Here is a 24,050-nt window from a genome sequence, read left to right on the forward strand (position 1 = left end):
AGAAGCAATTTTGATTCAAGAGGAGATACTTTGAAAACAATGTTCAAGATGCAAGTGGATAAACTATGGGGATCGCAATACCTCCTACTTGCATAATTTGGCAACTGCTAGAAGATGTAGAAATAGAGTGACAATGCTTAAGAACCAACACGGTGATTGGGTAGATGACACTGTTCAGCTTCAGTAATTGGGGATTAATCACTTTCTTTCACTTTATACTGATGATCAGCCATATGAGAAGTTAGTAGCTTCCGGTCTGTTCCCTGTTTTGACGTCCGAAGAGGTTGGGCGCCTGGATCGTATGGTTGCAGTGGAAGAAGTCTCTGCGGCTATCTTTTCTATGGGAGCTTGGAAAGCCCCGGGACCAGACGGTCTTCCCCCTATGTTTTACCAGAGCAAGTGGAGCCTTGTGAAGACCTCTGTTGAAGATTGGGTGAAAAAGGTATTTGTGGATCATGAAGAAATAAAGAAGGTTAACAATACTTATATTTCTCTGATTCCGAAGAGGGAGGTTCCTGAGAATTTTAGTCACTTTCAACCTATTGGATTGTGTAACGTCTCTTATAAGATAGTTACTAAAATTATATCCAACAGGTTGAAAGAAGTCATGTCCAAACTCATAAGCCCTGCTCAGTGCAGTTTTGTCCTCGGGAGGCAAAGTGTTGATAATATTTTAGTGGCACAGGAGGCTATACACTCTATGAAATCTAAGAAAGAGACTTCTGGTTATATGGCAATTAAGATAGATATTGAAAAATCTTATGACAAGTTGAATTGGAGATTTATCCAGAATACTCTTCAGGAGGCAGGTTTACCGCGGAATCTGACCGATTTGATAGTGAGTTGCTATTCGTCTGCAAACATGAATCTATTGTGGCATGGGACTCCTTGGGACCTTTTCGTTCCTTCTAGGGGTATCCGACAATGTGACCCCATGTCACCTTACTTATTTGTGTTGTGTATCGAATGGCTATCACAAATCATCACAATGGCAGTTAAGCATAATATCTGGGAGCCAATCACTCTAAATAGGGGAGGTCCGAAGCTGTCACATTTATGTTTTGCTGATGATATCGTTCTATTTGGTAAAGCATCAATGGAGCAGGTGGAGTTAACTCGCGGTATTCTTGAGCTGTTTTGTCGGTGTTCTGGTTAGAAAGTCAGATAAGTCTTGCGTCTACTTCTCTGAGAATATGAATTTCAGTCGTAAGAGGGCGCTGAGTGAAGTCTTAGGTTTGCGACTAACTTCAAACCTGGAAAAATACTTGGGTATTCCTCTCCTCCATGGCTGTACTAAAACTGAGGACTTTCAGTTTATTATTGATAGGATGATGAGTTGGTTGAGTACGTGGAAGGCTCGTAATCTCTCTCTGGCAGGCAGAGTTACTTTGACCTAATCGGCTTTAGCTTCAATTCTAACCTATATTATGCAGACCATGAGAATTTCCTTGAGGGTTTGTGATAAGATTGACAGTATATGTAGGAGCTTTGTATGGGGAGGTAATAACTCTGGTAAGAAAACCCACTTAGTTGGAAGAAGCTGTGCTCACCGAAGAAATCTGGAAGCCTGGGATTTAGATCTGCCAGAGTGATGAACGATGCAAATCTGATGAAACTGGCCTGGAAGTTAATTCTTAATAGGGATTCTCTCTGGGTACAGGTCCTTCGCAGTAAATATAGGTGTGGTGATGATACCATCCCTTTGATGAAGCATCTTCAACGTATGTCTAACGCTTGAAAAGGTATCTCTCACATTTGGAAATAATTTGAAAGGAACCTTATCTGGAGGGTTGGTTCAGGTCAGACCGTGGATTTTTGGAAGCATCATTGGATCCCAGGTGTTCATTGCTTGATGGACTTTGCCCAAACAGAGGTAACATCGAACATGAGAGATGAAAAAGTCTGTGACTATGTTGTGAATAATAATTGGAATTATGACCGTATCGGTTACAATTTGGGGGATGATTGGCTCTCAATCTTTGCCTCTATTAAGCCACCAGAAGCGGAGTTGGGTAAGAATTCGATTGCTTGGATGCTAACACCGAATGGGGTATTTTCCATAAAATTAGCTTGTTCTTCCCTTGTCTTTCCTGCTAGTTCTGAAAATGTGAGCCTTTTTACTCGGATATGGAAGTTGGAAGCCCCTCAAAGGTTTCGCAGTTTCTACTGGTTGGTAGCCAATAATGCACTTCTTACGAATGAGGAGCGTGTTCGGAGAAACATAGCTCAGTCTGCTTTGTGCGGTGTTTGTGGCAGCAACTCAGAATCTTTGCTCCATGTCTTGCGTGACTGTCTAGTCGCGTATAGAACATGGAAGACCATTGATGACAGGTTGGATCCGGAGAATTTCTTCACCAAACCTCTTATCCCTTGGTTGATGGAGAACTTATCTTTCCAACCTCCCTTCAAAGGGGTTCCTTAGCCCCTCCTATTTGCTAGTACGTTAAACTTCCTGTGGTTTTAAAAGAACACTTTTATCTTTGACAAAGATAGAGTTCCAGATGAAAGCAAGATTCATGAAATAGCCTGGTATATGATACAGAACTATCATAGGGCTCATTCTGAATCTATGCAATCTAGGAGAAGAGTGAAAACTTTTGCAGAGAAGTTTAGTAAGTGGCAGCCACCTCCTCCTCCTTTTATCAAGCTGAATTCGGACGGCTCAGTTAGTAAGGATGGCAGAGCGGCTTGTGGTGGCATCCTTAGAGATAGCAATGGTCAGTTTTTAGCTTGTTATAGTGCGAATTTGGGTGCTTGCCCTGTGATTGCGGCAGAGCTTTGGGACATACTCTTCGACCTTGAGCTAATCGTCAACTTGGGACACTCCCATGTTGAAATTGAGGTTGATTCAGCGGTAGCAGTGCAGCTATGTTCTCAGGATTTGGACAACTTACATTCGGTAGGAGCTCTTGTATCAGTAATAAGGATCAGGTGCAACAGACTCAGTAGCTGGACTCTTCACCATGAATTCAGGGAAGCAAACTTTTGTGCCGATAAATTAGCACCTTTTGGTCATAATTTAAATTATGGTTGTAATTTCTTTTTTTATTATCACCTTGTATTTTCTTACATTTCTTTAATAATGCTGTAGAAACGGTTTACTCTAAAATAATTTTTAGTTAATTCTCTTTTTTTGGACTTTAGCTCTGTTGTTAATAAAAAAAATATTTGTGATTACAATTATTTTAATGGTTCCACTAGATTAGTTATATATTGTTGGTTAACTAGTTAATACATATAATGCATAGTTTTATATAGATGAATAATATATATAATAATAAATACCCAAATATATCTTATATATAACAAATTCATACTCAAATTCATACATAAAATAAAAAATAAAATAAAAAAATTGTGTAATATTTTTAATTTATCTGCACAAATTTACTTTTTTTTTTTTACTTTTTTATTTTATATTTTTGGTAGTGAATTAATGTGTATAAGGATCCGTTTAAAAAGTTTTAAAAACTATTTTTTAGCTTTTACTTATAAAAAGTTACATTAATGTGCTTAGTATATTTTTAAATATTTTTTAAAAAATTTAAAAAAAATTAAAAAATTTAAAAAAAAATTAAAAAATTGACATTTTAAAAAATTATTTTATTATTTTTATTTATTAAACAACTTTAAAATAAATATTTTTATAATAATTTTTAAATATAAAATAATTTATTTATAAATTATTTTTAATATAAATTCTTATATTTTAAATTTTTTAAAAAAAATTAATTAAGTTATTTATTCATGTATATATCATCATATCAATTTTATCTTTTATAAAGCATCATGGGCATTGGACAATTATTGTAACTTTGGCTCACGCCACGTGCTTTTATATAATGACTAGGAAATTTCTAACAATTTGGCTAAATGGCAATTCTTGTCAATCATACTTTAACTTTTCGGATTTATTATTAACAAAATGTTCTGTCTCTTTTTATTATTTGTCAAACACCTTAAGCAATAATTTTCTTTTTCAAATATTTGTTATTCTAACTTTTTTAAATACAAAAATGATAACTATTTTTTATTATAAACAGACTTCGTTAATATTCAAAATGATGAGTTAGAATATTTAAAAAAAAAAAAAAAAAAAAAAAAACTCAATACATGAAAAGTAAAACTTATTACGAATTTGGTCTACGCCATTTCATGCACTTTTTAACTTACCAAGTAATGCAGTATAACTTTTACTTGCTTAAGGTACATTGCATGAAATCCTAACTGAGAATATATACAAGTTAATTACTGGGTCAATTTTAACAAAAGGTAACCCAACGATTCCTTTTAGTAATCAAATAATTAATTAGCATTCAATAATTAATTAAAAAACTAGTTAAAAACTTGATAGCGTGCACTCAAACCTCTCAATTATTTCCCTGCCTTTCATTTTCATTAATAGAGTTGTCACATAAAGTTGCATTAAAAAACTATGAGATCAGACATCAGAGATTATTATCTATTTAATTTGTCGAATAAAGCCTTGTTAGTCTAATTTAGAATCAAGCTAAGAACCTGTATCCACTATCCACGTATGGAAATATTAATATATTGCCACACTATATTTCACAAAGTAATTAATATATATTCCACAGAAAAAGAATATAATAAAAAATAGTTTAGCTAATACATGCTTTAACAATTAATAGAAGATTTTAAAATTTTTATTTTAGTAAATACATAATATTTATATTAGAAACTAAATTTTACATTTTTTTATAATTATTTTTTTAATTTATAATATTAATTTTTGCTCTTAAAATACATGTTAACTAAACTCAAATCAATAAAAAATAAGCGGGACGTGGTTTAACATTCTAATTCAACTGAATTGACACTATGTAGGCACTATACTTTGCTAAATTTCAGTACATTCCACTCACATTTGTTGGTTTCGTTCATATCTTATATCCTAATATTTTATATATATATATATATATATATATATATATATATATATATATATATATATATATATATATGAAGAAAATTAATTCAATATGGGTGGCTTATATTGTTGTTAAGAACATAATATAAGATGATGGAGAATTCCACTCAAGAGCAAAGTGGTTTCATTATTTATATAAAAAAAGGTAAACTTTTAACCCTGAATTATTAGTGGTATATATATATATATTCCTTTGGCCAAAACATGAGCATTTCCACAAGTTCATATTAGATACACTTAGAACCAAAATAGCAGAGTCAAACCACTATAATATTTAGTCACAAAAAAAAAAAAAAAACCACTATAATATTTGAAGAAGTGATGATTTCTAAAGAACTAAAAGCAATTCTATTTTATTATTTGTGAGTAAATAATCATCTTTATCTATAAAAATTCAGAATGCTAATAATATTATTCAAAAATAAATAAATAAATAAATAAATAAATGTTATATCTATAAAACTTAAATTTTATTTAACAAAAATACTCATATATTTAATTTATTTTATTTTTGTCAAAATATTATCTCAAATTTTAAAACTATGTATCTCTATCATTTTTATTATTTCCAACTTTTGAAACCCTCGATTTAATTCTTTCTTTTCCAAATCAACACAGTAAAAACTACCATTGTCCTCTTTTTTTTTTTTTTTCTTAAATCCTAAACCTCAAAATTTTCCACCATCTCCCCTTTAACCACTTTAATTTTAACACCCAATAACAACAAGCACACCACCAATATCAACAACACCAATACCACCATCAACACAACACAACACCAACTCAACATAAGCCAACGGAGCTCCTTGTCTTCACCACCACCACCTTGACTGTCACTATCTCTTCTTAGAAAATTGGAAGACCACAATCAACATCATCATTAATGTCAGGATTTATGATAATAACTCAAGAAAAAACTTATCATTCAAATGCTATTGTAATGTTCTTGCATTTATGTGTACAATATGAGGAGTGCCTATTAATTATTTATCATGCAAGAATACAATTTAATCACGACGGCAAAATCAACCTATGTGTGTAGAATTCAGCAACGGGATATTAGATATCTCTAGTGACAAGATAATATAAAATATATTATCTTTCATATTAATCTAAATATAGAATAACTTTTAGTCTAATCAAACTATAAAATAAATTTTACGCTTGTTTTATATAAAAATCAAATCCATCCTGAAATTGCATGCTAGTAAAATATTTTATGAGGAAATAAAATAAAATAAAATAAATCCACAACTGCTACTCTTTTATATATATTCCAGACGACTACTACCATTACATTAAATTAAAGGTGTTTTATTTTTGTTTTGATGGAACCATTGTTATGTTAGTGCTATGTGAATAAGTTTTTCAAATAATTAAATTTAATTAAGTTGATTCAATAATTTATTGGTCAAAACTCTCTCTAACAAAAACTATCCACACAAACGTGTGCATTAATCACATATGTTCTTCTACTGTATTCTTCTTCCATTGCGTTTGTTTCTTTTGGCGTGCTCTAAAATCTTTTTATATATATATATATATGTTTTACTTTTCCCTTTTTGTGAGGTTCATTAGCATTAGAAACCCTCTAGTCATGGAACATTTTCTTTGATTGTTGAGTTTTGCAATTAAATACTAATTTTAACAAAGTTGGGTTGGTCTAGTGGTTAGCTCACTAGTCCGCTTAAATAAGTAGTGGGGTTCGAATCTCACCTTGTGCACGCAGCAATTCATTCGTTAACGACAAATCTTTAAATAGAGCTCCGATCCGCGGTGGATTAGTACTTGGCCAATTGGCCTCCGATCCGTAACGGATTAGTCTTTAATCTATCGGGTTAGAGGATACTGTGGATAACCAAAAAAAAAATCTGTTATATATTACTAATTTTACAACCAAAATATATATTATTAATTTTACAACCAAAATGTACCACATATCACTTTCTCATTGCAATTGAAATCAAATCTTTTCCTCGAAAATTAAAGAGTTTCATTGCAATTGAAATCAAATATTTTTCTCAAAAATTAAAGAGTTTTCTCATCTTCCTCTGTTCCTTTGACCTTTTGTATATCTTTGATCTCTCATTCCTTTATCCACTCTATCTCTCTTATATAGCATTATTAATGACTAATTATAAATTTGACAATTAAAATATGCAATATAATATTTTTAATTATAATTAAAATTAAAATTGAGATATAACTATATTATATTATTAATTTAATAACCAAAATGTATCACATAACACTCTCTCATTAATATTAAGATGAATATTTCTCTCTAAAATTAATAAATTTTATTCCTCCATCCTCTTAATTACATCTCTCTCTTTCTCTATTTTTCTCTATCTTTCTCATTCTATTTATAACTTATAGTTTATATTTTATATTACTAAGTTAACAAATTAAAATATATTACGAGATATTCTTTCATTACAATTAAAATAAAATTTTTCTCTAAAATTAACAAACTTCATCTCTCCTTCTCTTTCTTCTTTATCTCTCTTTCTCTCTCTTTCTCTCTTATTTTCTATCTTTTTATATCTTTCTATTCTAAAAAACATAAAATTAATAAAATAAAATAATTAAAAAAATCCAGTAATATTATTCAAAAAAATATGTTGTTGGGTTATTACTAATTAGAATCAAAATTCAATTGTTTCAAAAAAATAATTTTAAATTAATTTTATAACTATTAATATAAATTTTTTAAATATTTTCATAGTAACAAATCAGTAAAATGACTCAGTTTCATTTTTTGTATCCAAATGAATAGAAAATGAAGCATCTACTGAACCGAAATAAGCACAAGTTGAAAAGTATATTATCGTCGTGATTTATTCCTAGCGCATCTGCTACTTTGGCAGGTGTTATGTATATTCTGTCATAGAAAGTGTCTAAGTATATCCATAATAGTTATCATAGTAACTAATCAATTCTCTTAAGAGCTTGTGAGAGATGTTTATTTCTGGGACATGTGTCAGTGCACCGATTCCTATTTCTTCAACAATATCTTTCTTTTGCTGACTCATTCCCTTGAACACTCTTGCTATTGCTTTTGTCTGGCATCTGAGATCGTGAATTTTCTGCAAAATTTTGAAACAGTATGTTATGATATATTTATAATACAAAAATAGAATTTATTTAATGTGTGTATGCTTATGTTATAGTGCGTCTTCTCCTTTTTTGTCACATCGTCTTTTTTATTTTTGCTGTAAGAACAAAAAAAGTTAGTCAATACTTCACTCAATACACCGACAAGCACAAGCATACATATTTGAATCAAGTGAACCTAACTAAGATCCCCAATTAACCAAATTTTATTCATGTTTGAATAAAACGTGATAAACATTAAATCATCAAGAAAATCAAATTTCAAATAATTTCTGCAAGCAAATGAACTCATGTGAGCACTTAACAATCAAGTGAATGTAAATCACCAACTCCAATAAGTCGAATTCTATTCATGTTTGAATAAAACGTGATAAATATTAATTAAATCATTAAGAAAAATATTTCTGCATGCATATGAACTCATCAAGTGAACACTTAGCAATCAAGTGAATGTAAATCACTAACTCCAATGAATCAATTTCTATTCATGTTTGAATAAAATGTGATAAACATTAAATCAACAAAAAAATCACATTTCAAATCATTTATACATGCAAATGAACTCAAGTGAGCATTTAACAATTAAGTGAATGTAAATCACTAACTCCAATGAACCGATTTTTATTCATGTTTGAATAAAATGTGATAAACATTAAATCAGCAAGAAAAATATTTCTGCATGCAAATAAAGTCAATTAAAGTAAGTGATGAACCGAATTATATATCAGAGAAAGAAAATAACAACACATTTCTATTCGTATGCCCTAGTTACGGAAAAAAATAAAATCAGAATAAGTCGATCTACTAAACGAACCAACTCAATCTACTAAACCTAAAATTAAACTAGAAGAAACGTGAGATTTGCGAGAAATTAAATGAATATAATAAGAATAGTTTTTCTCATACCTTGCCGAGTCTGTGTTGTTGTTGTTTTTTCTTCCTTTCGAAAGCTTCACTCGATTCTTCAGTAGCAGCAGTTACGAACGTGGTTTGAGAGATTTTGAGAGAGATTTGAAATTCTCCCGTAGCAATTTCGAGTGTGAAGAAGGAACATTCTTTCATATTCAAGGTGCGAATGAATTGGTAACGTTTTGAGGGGGGTCGACGCGTGTAATACACGTTCATTTAATGAGATTGAATTTTTTTTTATTTTAAACCTGCTTGGATGGGCTTGGATGAAAATTATTTAGATGTGTAGTCCAATTGTTCTTTTTTATTACCAAATATTTTATTTTTTTATATAGTTAATGGTGAAAATGAGTGAAGCAGTAAATAAAAAAATAAAATGAAATTCATGCGTCTAGGCAAAATAAGTTGTATTTTGGTAAAAAAAAATATTTTAGGTTTTTCTTCTCGTATTTTTTAAAAAAAATTTATGTGCTTAGGTGAAAGAATTTATGTGTTTTTTACTTTTTTATGTCTTTCTCTTCAAATATTTTTATGTTTATCGTAAAAGAAAAAAAAACTTATGTTCAGGTAAAGATTTATATGGTTTGCTAAAAAAAATATTATATATTTACCTTAAAAAGTTTATGTGTTCTTGATAAAAAAGAATTTGTGTTTATCATTAAAAGTATTTGATTCCTATATTCTTCTAAAAAGTTTGTTGTACATTCAAAAATTGTCCTTATGTCACAAATTTTCTATGAACATAGTAAATTAAAGTTTTTCTTTGCTTTCTTTGTTTCTTTTAAAAATTGTGTGTATTTACGTTAAAAAAATGTTTGAATTTATGTTTCAAAATCTTTGTATTTATTGTATGTTAAAATATTTCTATGTCATTTTTTCTGTGTTTTTTATTTTAAATTATGTGTTTATTATCATAAAACATTTATGTATTTACGTAAAAGGTTTTTCTATTTTTTGTTTCTTATGCATTTTTCTTCTTCCTCATTTTTTCTTCGGTTTTTATATTCTTCTTCTTTCTTTTAAATTTTTTAAAATATAAAAAGAAAAAAAAAAGAAAAAAAAAGCAGTAAAGGGAGTAAAAAAGAAAACACATAAATAGAAGAAAAAAGAGAAAATTAAACACGAAAAAATTAAATAAAAAAAAAGAAGACAACAAAAAAAAAAAAGAAGGTACGTAAACTTTGTTTTAAAAAAAAAAACCGAATATATCAAAACTTTGTTAATAAAAAGATTTGTTCATCTTAAATTTTTTTATTTGAGTTATGTTATGTACTATGTAAGGTTTTCTTGTTTCTTTTTTTTTTTTTTCTAATATCTTAGAGAGCATTGAATTTATTCCTGGGACAGAATTTCTCATGGATTTGTTTTTTAATTATTATTATTTTAAAAAATGTCATGTCTACTCTACTTTTTGTGATTAAACGAATAATCAAAAAGGCCATGCGCATATATAAAATCAGCTGCATAATAAGTTTATGCATTGCATGCATTTACATTATTCAACAAAATTCTCAGAATTTATTCGATTCTTACTAAGCCGTCATATGACAGAACCTTCAATTAAGAAGTTCTTTCTTGATAAGGACTCCAACAAAAAAAACCCACTAACTTTTTAGTGTAATGTTAGGGAGACAAAAAAAACAGTCAAAATTTGTCTTTAGTATTCATTAATTATCGCAATAATTAATGAATACTAAATAAAATAAGTTATGGTTATTTTTTATTGATTTTTTTTAGTTATCAAATATTTTTAAATTTTTTATTAACCTCTCCCGAATTCTAGCGAATATTACAAACTCTTGGTTTGTCTTTTCTGTTTCTCACACATAAAATGTCACGACATTCAATTTCTTGTAATCTTATGTACATGAGACACGTTTTTTCAGTGTTATACAATCTACACCTCACAAAATCATGTGAGCTGTTTTAAGCAAGATCAGATTCTGGAATCATATCACTCTCTGATCTACCTTGAACCAATTCCTTCAATTGGTATAATGTCTCTGGTTTATCCTTAAATATACTAGGCACAAAGATACTTTGCTCATATCTTAGAGAAAATGATTGATCAACTGATCAACATAAATGATCATGGAGACATTCATAAGCTCTTTTCGGCTTCAACTTTCAAGTACCTAACAAATGCTTGTAAGGTAAGATTAGAGAAAAAAACACCTTCGAAATATATATAAAGAATGTTACAAGATTATCAGACTTTATTGTTTTTTAATCAGTAATTAGCTATTAATATTTAAAAATATAGGATAGAATATATTATTAGATTACTAGACTGAAAAAATTAGATTTATGACTAAAAGTGATGGACAAAAATAATGAATTCTTATAAACTTCTAACATTTCTTATATATATATTAAGCATCCCATTTTCCAATCAACATCAAAGTTGTGAAATTTCTGTCACAAGGCAAGGAAACTAACACCACACAATTAAACCCCATTTGATAATTTTCTCATGACAAAGAATCTAAGAATATGGAGAGATGTAAATATATTTAATATATAATTTTTTAAAAAAGTTATAGAATCAAACAATTTTTTTTTTTTTAACATATTAATGGCTAAATTAGTTCCTGGAAAATAGATTGTTCTATATTCGGTCTGAAAAGATTTTATTAATCAAATTAGTCTTTTAAAGATTATAAATTAATCACATTTGTCCTTTCGTCACTTCATTAATAATTTCCACTAACGATTGATAATGTGGAATATTAACTGATAACATATATAATACCTGACATGTCTAATTCGATGTTGGCGATTTTATTAATCAAATTAGTCTTTCAAAAGTTATAAATTATTCACATTTATCCTTCTGTCACTCCATTAACAATTTTCGCTAACGATTGATAATGCAAAATATTAACTGACAGTATACATGATATCTGACATGTCTAATTTGACGTTGACAAGATATGTTTATGAAAATCTATCAATTTAATCACTTTTTTAAATTAGATAAACTCTAATCCAGATATAATCTAAGGACTAAATTGATATATTTTTATAAACATATTTATCCAGTGTCTAATTGGACATGCTAAGTATTATGTATACTATTAATTAACATTCTATATCATCAATAATTAACAAAAACTATTAATGAAACGGCGAAATGACAAACATAATTAATTTGTAATTTTTGAATGACTAATTTAATTTATAAAATCTTTTTGAGTACGACTCACATCTTTTAGAAACTAATTTGATCATTAATCAATCTTTTTACCGTGGGACTAAACCCATCCGATTTGATTATTTTATTTTATTTTGGTCTAGGACTAGAATATTTCAGCGAATACTAATATGCTTTTGCAAGAAAAAGGAGTACAGTGCTTTCTAAAAATTAGCTTACTATTAAAATAAATAAATAAATAAATAAAACACTCTAAACCCTAAACTTTAAATATGTTTAATTAATAAAGGGATACACATTCTCAATCATATGTGCCAACTTGCATTGGTAAATTTGTCCAAATTTTTATACTGCGAAAACTTGGAGAAAATGCAAATAGACACAATTTTTCTATTTTATCTTTTTCTCAATGTCTTTGTATTTCTATTTTACCGGTTACCAAACACATTTTTAGTGGTTAGTACACTGTCTTTGAGCAGCCAAATCACACAAACATTCTTTTTTTCTCTTTCTATTCAATATTCCATTGGTATCCCAAATCCAGTTGAAAATGAAGAAATGGAATTTAAAAATGGTTGTAAAAGCTATACTCTACACTATTTGCTTTCCTATTGACATTTTTGAAAGAAAAATTTTCACAAGTTGATGAATTATGAATACTATAGGTATAGAATATGGAACGTGCTACCCTGCAGCTAATAGCCAAAGCATAATAAGTGATGATATGGAAATGGGTATCCAGCCCAAGTAGGCTAATGCGACCGAAATCTGATACTTCTGGCATTCCTCTCCGAACTGGCAGTGTCCGAGGTCATGAAAGTACAACACTGTGATACCGGCCGAGGACGACGCAGCAGCCAGAGATAGAATCGCCGTTACCTGTTGATAGTAGTCAATTACACTTTGTTATAGATAAATCAGAGTTCTTGAGTTTTATGTAGAAAATATATTAGGAAGAGTGAAGGTTTATTGGAGAAGCTAACCCAATCTCCAACTACAAAGAGGCTAACCAACACAGGGTTGTGAAGGACCTTGTTCCTTGCTAATGCATAGGCATCCATTGAAGCAAGCACAAAACTCCAAATGAATTGTAATCCCATTGAAGCTATCAAGTAACTGCAAAATCATCAAAAAAGACCGTGGGCATAAATGACCAAGGTGACTAAATTTCTTTCTTTTACTACCATGTTCATAGGAACATATTTCATGAGATTTTTAATCATCTAATCTGAGTTCATTTTGACCAAAATTCCTTATTCAGTTCAATCATCCAGTGCATAGAGAACCAAATGTCACAGGTATTTTCATTTAAGCATACACTAATTTAAGAAGCAGAGCTTAAAATTTAGTTGCAGCTTCATGATCATAATTTCTAAGTTGTAATGATATACATAAAAGTAACATTTAAAAAAATGCCTTTCACACGAGATAACTACAGAAAAAATAAGGTAGGATCATAATGTGAACTTGTCCACTGAAGAATTTGACCAAATTAATTGCCAATACTGAGTAATTTGTTATAACAAAACGAATACATAGTTTTGATTGTTCAGCTTTATTTTTTCAAACAAACTCATAAACTCAGCTTATGTAAGTGTTAACAAGCCGGACAGAGAACCGCACCAAAGAAAGAAATAGTATTGTGGTTGAGTAAGTGGTCACATGGAAATAGTTCAAAGTTCAAAGATCAAGATTTGTTTTGGTATAAACATGTGCACCAATCAACATAACAGACATGATTTCCACTTCTTAGTTAGGAGTGATTTAAGAAAGAAATACTCAGTGAGTAATGTTTTACCAGAATACTTTCAACAATTAATGTACAATTCTGAATTCTTCTTTGCAGCCATGAATGAATATCCTTTTGAATCCTTCCTTCTAATCAGAGTTTTTTCTTTACTTAATTCTTATGGAAGTCTTTGTTAACAAGCAAGAGATGCATTGAATTCAGGCCGGTCAAAACTGCAATCTTTTCTAAAAGAATTTATTTGTTTGTTTGATAAAACAGGTCAAAACTATCATTCACATCTATTGTATCTAAAACATGTTTAAGACTGATTTCACACATGCATACATGAAGATATGGAACTCAAACATAACAAACAGTTGGATAAAATAAGACCAGTGTCAATGTGTCTTACGATTATGAACAATCCAGTAGCAAATCACAGCAAGAGAGATACAAATGCATGAGAAATTTCAAGAAAAGAAAAAGAAACATCTTGAATTACCAAAAGGCAGTGAAATTAAAGAAACTGGGTGTGGTGGCCATGGCAGCAATTGACCCAGCAGCAAAGATGAACTGTGACATCCTCAGAGCCAAACCAAGTAAAGTGCCTGGTGTCCCTGGAAAATTCTTCATCTTTTTCTCTCTCCAAATCACAAAGATATTCTGAGATTCCTAATAATCGGAAGCTAAAGATGAAGAATAATAAGCATCTTCAGATTTGGGCCAGAATTGCAGAAAAACAAAAACATCACCTTGGAAAGAACCCAAAGACCATCAACGTCAACAACTAACAACTCCAAGAACACAAGAAAAACATAAAAACAATGCCAGGAAATGAAGACCCAGAGAGAAAAAGATTACAAATTTGGAGATGATAAAGGGAAATGGAATCTGGGGTTAGAAGATCAAAACCAGCAAAGGAGAATGAAAAAAAGTATATCTAGGAGAAAATAATAATTCTTAAAAAAAGAGGGGCATTTACATTAAAAGGTGTATGCGTTAAGGTTTGTTTAGCAATTAGCAATAGTTAATGGTGTGACTCAATAGAACAACAAAGGTTGCTTGCAAATGCATGCTAATCAAGACCATGTCACCTTCCTTTGTTTTTTCAGTTTTGTGACACAGTGAATGGTGACTGGTGAGTGACCCCAAAGGCACCACGTGTTCCAAAATGGCGTGCATGTTAGTCCATGGAAGTTTGTGGACCAAGCTCCCTACATTCATTCAAATGTAGCCTTACTTTCACATCATTTCGTACTTGATACCATTATTTTAAGTATTCTTGATGGCTACATTAACCATTGTCAACCAAGCCCACCAAAATTAACTTAATGTATTCAACGTTTCCTGTTTTGGTTGATTTCTTACTTTTATTTTTAATTTGACAAAAACTATGAGAAATCAAACAACATTGTTTAAAGAGGAGTGCATGTTGTTTAAAGAGGAGTGTTAGGAGGCCAGCAAATTTTGTGATTTATAATTATCAATTAGTCATTATTGATATTTTTAGTGGTGTGAGATTTCATCCAATAGTATGGCATTACTTATTTTCTTTTGCTGGTTAAATGCTGACCAAATTTTAATAAGAGTGCTGGCTCCCTAAATTTTCTCTTTGTTGAATTTGGACAACTTATATTTAATTAAAATGATGATAAAACATTATTAAAATATTAATTAAAAAAATTATTAAATTGTTATTTGCTTCTAATGGTTTGTTTGATGTGTTTGTTAGTGTGCAGGAAGAAGAAATTAATTTTCTATTGGGCCAAAAAGCTAGAACAGCCCACTTTGGTCAATGAATTAATTTAGTTTTGTGCAAAATTAATTTAAACATAAAGCGGCTTAACTTTGAGATTGAGACAAACCCAAATCACAAGCCCATTTTGATAAAACAAAAGAATGAAGGAAATGGCCCAAGAATTTCTAGCATGTTTCGGTCACTTTGGTAACTTGAAGTTGAAAATTTAAATTGGTTGAATCACATTAAAAGATCCATACATTACTCTATGCATTGGTTACTGGAACTCAAATTTCAATTTAGTTAAATGCATGCATAGGTAACCGAAACTCAAAATTAAATTGAGTTTAATAGTGCATTGAAAGCTTTGTCTCTTCTCTCTCCTCTCTCTCTTTGCATTCGGTCATATCAATCAGAGAAAAGAAGATTGAAAAAGTTATCAGAAGAAAAAAGAGTCACAGTGAAGCTTATGGAAGAAAGGCTATGAAGAAAGATCTGAAGAAAGGCAAAGCAAAATCTTTTCCATTGAAGGCATGATTTGAAGAAGGGTTTCAAGATATTCGAAGCCAAAAATAGAAGCAATTCGCCTCTATCAGAGAAGAAGATCTCAGTTGCAAAAATTCACTTCCATTTTTACTCATCAAAGAAAGAAGGTAGCCGTCGAGCTACATGTAGGAAGAAGCAAAAATAGAAAACAAGGAGCTGTCCTGGGTCAGAAGATCATCAAGGGTCCGAATTCTTTCTTGGAGCCAAAGACAAGATCAAGGGTTCAGATTGAAGGAGCTTGATGAAAAGGATTGAGAGAGGTACATGCATATTGGTTTTTGGTTTTTCCTCTCTCTTCTCTCTGTCCGAACCGCTGCTGTTTTTGGTTGGAGAAGAAGTTGCTTGGTTGAACCGGTTTTAACTTTGGAAGCTTCCCCTTCTATATTAAGGGTGAACGACCAAGGGTTGAGATCAATGAGAGAAAGTGAAAAAGCAGAGAGTTCTCATAACTACCCAAGCTTCCTGAGTTCTTCTCCTTCAATGGTGTTCATTTTGTTTTTTTTTCTTAGTATTGTCTGTCTGAGTCTCATGGTGAAAAAGACAAACATGGTGAGGTTTGTAAGAAAAAGCCAGTGAGAGAAAAAAGGCAGTGATCAATATTAGAGAAAAAGCCATAAGATGTCTCAGAGTTTCTTTGTACATCTGTATGTTGTGTTTTATGATCTTGTGGGGATTCCCTTGCAAGTTGGGTTAGCACTTTGCGGTTGAAAGCTAGGTTTTGAGTCCTAGTCAAATTCAGATTGGGTGTAGAATCTGGATTTGTCCCAGATAGGAATGGGTATTTCCTAAGGAGAAATTGGTGTTTGTAATATTATGAACACATAGTGAAATTCCATTATTGTTGTGATGGAGACTGGATGTAGGCTACATTGCACCTAGTGGCTGAACTAGGATATATCTAGTGTTAATTCTTCTTTGCTACTCCTTTCTTTGTTTCTGTTTATCAGGAGACAAAGAAAAATATCTCTCAACTCGGCACGAGACAAAAACAAAAGTGTCTCTCAACTCAACATGAGACAAAAAGCAAAAATATCTCTTGGAGTTACTTTAAAAGTCAAAAATTAATATTCAGAAAAAGGGGCTAAGATTCAACCCCCCTTTTCTTAGCCACTGATTATCATCAATTGGTATCAGAGCTTGGTTTCAAAGAGATCAAGCTTTGCAGCTTGGAGAAAAGATCCTGATGGCAGTCAACAGTGATTCAAATCTGGTGGCCTATATTCTGACAAAAGGGCAGTCAAGCTACAGACCCCCATTCTTCAATGGAAAGAACTACAGTTACTGGAAAAAAAGAATGAAGATCTTTATTCAGTCTGTATATTACAGGCTTTAGAAGATAATCCTGGAAGGTCCACAATTTTCAACCACTACAGGAGCTGATGGAGTGGTTGTTCCCAAGGTTGAGGCTGATTGGAATAATGAAGATGACAGAAAGAAAATAGAGCTCAACGCTAAAGCTGTCAACTTGATCAAATGTGCTGTTAGCTTCGAGGAATATCGATGGGTATCAAGATGTACAACAGCAAAGGAAATCTGAGACAAGCTTCAAGTCACTCATGAAGGCACAACCCAAGTCAAAAGATCCAGAATAGACATGCTGAATAGAGACTACGAAATGTTCTTGATAGACCCCAATTTTGTGGTTTATCTTGTGCTTAATTTAGGGGATTTTATCAATTTTTCTTACATTTATTCAATAAAATAGCATGGTTTTGTAATTCTCCCTTAATTTGTGCTTAAGTGTAAAAACATACTTTTTAGGCCCAAAAATCGCTAAATTTAATTCACTTTAATTCCATTTGATGCCTTGATATGTTTGTTAAGTGATTTCAGGATTAGAAGGCAAAGATTGGGTAGAAGGAATGAAGAAAAGCATGCAAAGTGGGAGAACTCATGAAGAAATGAAGGAATTGCTAAGCTGTCAATCCTGACCTCTTCGTACTAAATTGATCATAACTTGAGCTATAGAGGTCCAAATGAGGCAGTTCTAGTTGCGTTGGAAAGCTAACATTCGGAGCTTCAAAATGATATAAAATATGCCATAGTTTCCTTGCAGTTCATGTCACAGGAACAGCATGACTCACTTAAAGGCAACACGTAACCAGCGATTTCTGAAGCATTTTGGGCCCAATCCAACCCATTTCTAATGCTTTTGAACCCAAGGATAGCAAGGGATTGGGGGGGGGGGATGAACTAAGTAGTCATAGTTTAGTTTTCACCATGTTGTAGGTTAGAATTCTAGAGAGAGAAGCTCTCCCTTCTCTCTAGAATTTAGGGTAGTTTAGGTTTAATTTTCTTATATCCAACTTTCAATTTTTGTTTTGATTTAGTTGTCACTTTTAATCTCTTGTTGTTACATCTTTACTCTTATAGTTTTACTTGTGATTTCTTATTTTGCTCTCTTTTATGTTGATGAACCATTGTTGGATCTTAATTTTCTTTAATGCAATTTTATGTTTCCATGCTCTTCTATGTTTATCTTCATTGTTATTGTTGATTTCTTGCTTATGTTAGTTGTAGCTTTTATTAATTCTTGCATTTTGTGATGTTTATTTTTATTGCACACTAGGTGTTTGATAGAATCTTTTCACTAGTTTTTGAGTAGTTCTCTTTACTCTTGGTCTAGGCTAAGGGAATTGAGTGACCTTGAGTCATTGGGTCTCATTGAATTGGTGATTTGAGAACCCTATGTGGTCAATTTGATAACCATTGACTCTAGCCTACTACTAAGTCAATTAGTAGCTAGGTTAGGATTTATGAATTGATGTTGATCAGGCCTATTTGACGTACTTAATGCTTAGAGGTAGACATTATACTTACTTCAAGCATATGAGTAGACTAAATAGGTTGGTCTCTCACAATTATTAATGTATGGTTTGTAGACAAGGATGGTGATCTCAATTCCCATGCTTAGCCAAGAGTTATTTTCCTTTCTTTTATTAGTTCTTGTCATTTACTTTCTTGTTATTTACTTTTCTTGCCCATTACAAATCAAACCCCCTTGTTCTTCATAGCCAATAATTGAGCACTTCATTGTAATTCCTTGTGAGACGACCCGAGGTTTAAATACTTCAGTTAATTTTTATTGGAGTTTGTACTTGTGACAACCAAATATCTTTAAAATTTGATTGAGAATTATTTGTTGGTTTGGAGCTATACTTACAATGAAGTAATTTTTTTCTATAAGAGAAATTCGAGACCATCGATAATTTTTTCTTTCAGTTCTCAATGAAGGAAGGAGAAACAATTGATGAAATGTTTGAAAGATTCAACATTATCATCACTGGCTTGGATGCAATGGGAATCAGACATCCAGAATCTGTGCTTGTGAGGAGAATATTGAGATGTCTCTCTAAAGAGTGGAAAACCAAGGCTATAATAATAGTTGAGAGTAGTGGTATTGATGAAATGACCTATGATGATCTGAGAGGAAACTTACTTGCTTTTGAAAACACTTATTTAAAGAGAGATACAAAAAGGAAAGGAGTTGCTCTCAAATCAGTCACTGAATCTCTGGATGATGAATCCAATGATAATTTATCTGACGATGACTTTGTTTTGTTTGCTAAGAAATTTAGAAAAATGATGAAGCTAAAGGAACAGAACAAAGGAGGCAGTTCAAGGAAACCAATGAGGGATCTAAGCAAGGTGATCTGCTACAACTATAAAGAAACTGGACACTTCAAGTTTGATTGTCCAAAACTGAAGAAGGAGGACAAAGAGAAAAGAGAAGAGAGGAAATGACTCATGGCATCATGGGAAGACTTGGAGAATGATTCGGATGAAGAAGATGAAACAGAATCCAAGTCCCAAACATGTCTGATGGCTGACATAGTCAATGAGGTAATATTTCCTGAACTCTCAACTGAAGAGCTCCATCTTATGATAGATCATCTCAATAAAAAAATCATATGCTTTTTAAATGAAAACTATGATCTTGAATCTCAAGTTACCATTCTAAAAGCAGAAAATAGTTTTCTCAAAGATAAATTAAGGGAAGCCAAAACTGCTGTTGATCTTGTTGAAGAAAACAAGCGGTTAAAAGCTAAACTTAAGAGCTGTAAATACCATCATTCTATGATTGCAAATCTAAAATATTTTGAGGAAAATGAGAGGTTGCACAAAGAGATAAAAAGACTAAAAGAGGATCTAGCTAACTTTGCTCAAACTTCTGAAAATTTGAATCAACTCTTGCCTAGTCAAAAACCTCTCTTTGATAAAGCTGGTTTGAGTTTTTACAAAGAATCAAAAGCTATTTTTGAAAATTTTTCATTTGCTAATATGGCTTCCACTTTGGATGATATCAGATTTCAAAACCTAACTAACTCAAAAAAACAGCAACCTAAAAAATATTGTAGATTATGCAATCAGGATGGTCACTTTCCCATTCAATGTTTCATAAGTGAAAGGATGGTTGATAACAAAGTTTACAAGATTGTTTGTAACTATAATGGCTTTGAATATGGTTTGACATCAAAGGATCCAAAAAGATTTGGATACCTAAGGTCACTTAAGCCTTTTTGTAGGTTTGCTTAGCATCCAAAAGAAAGGACAACATGCGATCTTGGCTTATGGTATCCTAAATCTAATGAGTTTTGTGCAGTAGGGTTTTGTGATGCAGATTATGCGAGAGACAGAGTGGATAGAAGAAGCACGTTCGGAATGTGTTACTTCCTTGGAAGCTCACTTAACATGTGGTCAAGCAAGAAGCAAGCCACTGTTGCTTTATCCATAGCTGAAGCCGAATATATCTCCGCGGCTGCTTGTTGCTCTCAACTCTTATGGCTTAAAATTGGAAGATTACAAATTGAAAATCAATAGTATACCCTTATTTTGTGACAACATGAGTGCAATAAACATTTCAAAAAATCCTGTACTGCACTCTAGAACCAAGCACATTGAGGTTTGATATCACTTTATTAGGGAACATGTGCAAAAGGGTACTATTGATATCCAATTTTCCAAATCTGAAGAGCAACTTGCTGACATCTTCACTAAATCTCTGTGTGAAGACATATTTTGTTCATTAAGAAACAATTTAGGGATGATGAATTTAAGTTCTGTTGAAAAATTGTAAATTTCATGCCTCTATGTGTTTTCTTCTCGTAGGCAGCAGGGAGACAAATCTGGACAAGTGATGAAATCTTCAAAGGAAGACTTGTATAAAGCCCAGAAAATTTGTGGATTAAACATGGAGAACTGTGCCCTATTGTCCAGCATGCTGTAACCACCTTTTGGGCCTATGTAAGACAAACTTTGTTCACATGATATGGGCTCATTATTTTTAAATCATAAAACTCTTTTAATTTTTTGAAATTAATTTTTCAACATGCCATCACTTCATTCCATTTCAAGTCATGACAGTTTTAATATTTCATCATTCCTCATGACTTGTCTTTTCAATTTTTATGTTTTTAAAAATTCAAATTAATTTTTGAAAACTGTTTTCATTAATGATTTTACTTTAAAAGAGAAGGTCTGCACATAGCATTAATGACAGTTTTTACTTCTAACCTTTCTCTCTCCCACTTTCCACCTTTAAAAGTGAAGACACATAGCATATTTTTTACTTGTGTTTTTGAATATTTTAATATTGATTTGAGTAATGAGTCTATTGAGAATAGAGTGTCCACAATCAAAGGTGGTGGTGTACCGAAACATGCCAAGGGTAAAAATGTCAAAGGCACTAAGGCTTCGACCATGTTTGAAAGTGAGGATGAAAGCTTCCCCTCTCCTTCAGTTGCTGGAACATTTGATTCCTATAAGTTTCTATTCTCTGGAATGGTTGAAGATGTTTTCTTGAAATTTGCTACCATGACCAAGTATATGGTAAAATCCAGTAAAGAGGATAGAAAGCAAGCCTTTGAAAATGAAAAAGCCTGGACAAAGTGCCATGAAAGGGTGAATTTGCTTATCAAGCACCTGGAGACTATTGACAAGGACACGACCCATTCTGAAAAAGAAGAAGATCTTCTTGATTCTGATGTCAAGTTGTCTGATGCCTAAGATTTGATCTCTGCTATTTCTGGCTATAGACTCACTTTATTCTGCAATATTGGGACTTAGTTTCATTTGAACTGTTTTATTTTGGGTTGACTGTAACTAAATACTTTGATACTGTTTTATATATTATAGACTGCTGACGTGGCGGAAATTAGCGAGTCAAGAATTGTTATAAGATATGTGTTGCAAGTATAGTTCTTAACCAACCAGAAATCCACTTATCAATTTAGAAGGGTGTCACAAAAATTAAAATTAAAATACTGGGAGTATGAATCCCAGGTCGTCTCCCAACGAGTTGCAGAAAGGTGTGCTATTTTATTAATCATATGTTTTCAAAAAAAGGTTTGAGTTGAATAAACAGGAAATTAAATTGGAGAAATTAAATAATTTAAATAAAAGCCTTGACTGGGAGTAGATTAGTTGGAAGCCCTGTTCTTGTTGAAGTACTCTCAAGATTAATTGATAATTGAAGATTGTTCTGTTTAGTTATCTCTTACTAGGTAAGGAAAAGTCAAACAAGTTGGAATGCTACTTCTATTCACAAGTTCCAACCCACTCAATAAAAGGGGATTGGTGTTAGTGACTAGAGGGCAATCCAACAATAAACCCAATTACAATTTTTCTTTTGAGCATTCCAACTCAAGGGTTCCTTTCAATCAACTCCCCATCAAGTTAGGGAACTACTCGCTTATTGTGAATGTAGAATTCATAACATAGAAAAGGGAATTAGAGAAAGACATGATAAATAAAAATCAAAGAAATTAATTAAAAAAAATAAAAGTAATTCTTGTATTAATAAACTCTAAAATAATCCAATAGTAAAATTGAGTAAATTAAAGGACATGGAAGAGTAAGAGCCAAGTAAACAAAACGAACTAGAATGACGAAGTCTTGATGAGGTAATAACTCTTCTCAATATCCCAATGCAAAAAGCAATAGAAATAAAATCCTAAGAACTATGAATGTGTAGAGAGAAAACCTAGAGGAGGAGTAAAACTAGATCTAAAAACTAAAATTGTGTAGAATGAATGTTGTTGTTGGTTCCTGCATGTTCTCTGGCTCTAGTCTGCTTTTCTGAGCCGAGAACTGGGTCAAAGCAGGGCCCAAAATTGCCCCCAACGAATTCTGCAGATTATGCAGATCGCGCACGTCATGCGATCGCGTCATTTATGCGGACGCGTCATTTGGCGTTTTTCCCTGCCACGCGAGCGCGTCGTCCACGCCTCCGCGTCACTTGTGCTATTCCAATCCGCGCGGTCGCGTGAGCCATGCGGCCGCGTCACTGCGATTTCCTCTCTTTCGCGCGGTCGCGTGAGCCATGCGGTCGCGTCACTTCTCGCTGGTCATCTCCTCAATTTCTTGTGTTCCTTTCATTTTTGCAAGCTTCCTTTCCAATCTCCAACTCGTTCATGGCCTATAAAGCCTGAAACACTTAACACACAGATCACGGCATCGAATGGAATAAAGGAGAATTAAAATACGTAATTAAAAGTCTCTAGGAAGCAAGTTTTCAATCATGTAATAATTTTAGGAAGGAAGTATAAATGCATGCTAATCACATGAATAAGTGGGTAAAGATAATGATAAAACCACACAATTAAACACATTATAAACCATAAAATAGTGGTTTATCAACCTCCCTACACTTAAACATTAGCATGTCCTCATGCTTAGTTGAAGGAGATAAAATAAATGAGTAGGAACATGTAAAACTCATGCAATGCAATGCAACCTATATATGTGAATGCAACTATATGATTCTTGTCCACTTGATCAATAGTAAATAAGCTCTTCAAGACAATTACAAATCAAATTCCACTAATTCAATTCTTATACAGTAAGAACAGATAAAAATGCAAGAAGGTAGCTCATGAAAGCAGGGAACGTAGAATTTTAAGCATTG

At 31.9% G+C, this 24,050-nt stretch overlaps 1 protein-coding gene across 2 annotated transcripts; it reads right to left on the reverse strand.

Annotated features, from left to right (window-relative positions):
* Positions 1–12,615: 12,615 nt before the first annotated feature.
* On the reverse strand, positions 12,616–15,207 carry LOC112779457 (CASP-like protein 5B3). 2 transcript variants are annotated; one of them, XM_025823729.3, is made up of 3 exons: positions 14,363–15,207; positions 13,115–13,247; positions 12,616–13,010 (listed from the first exon to the last, which is right to left on the reverse strand). In XM_025823729.3, the coding sequence occupies exons 1-3, from the start codon at positions 14,491–14,493 to the stop codon at positions 12,816–12,818; spliced, it is 459 nt and encodes a 152-aa protein (XP_025679514.1). In that variant the 5' UTR covers positions 14,494–15,207; the 3' UTR covers positions 12,616–12,815. The 2 variants fall into 2 exon arrangements, with proteins under 2 accessions (XP_025679514.1, XP_025679516.1); XM_025823731.3 differs by having other exon boundaries at positions 13,142–13,247; positions 14,363–15,010.
* Between the last annotated feature and the right edge of the window lie 8,843 nt (positions 15,208–24,050).

Source organism: Arachis hypogaea, chromosome 19 (assembly GCF_003086295.3).
Source record: "Arachis hypogaea cultivar Tifrunner chromosome 19, arahy.Tifrunner.gnm2.J5K5, whole genome shotgun sequence".
Classification (NCBI taxonomy): Eukaryota; Viridiplantae; Streptophyta; class Magnoliopsida; order Fabales; family Fabaceae; genus Arachis; species Arachis hypogaea.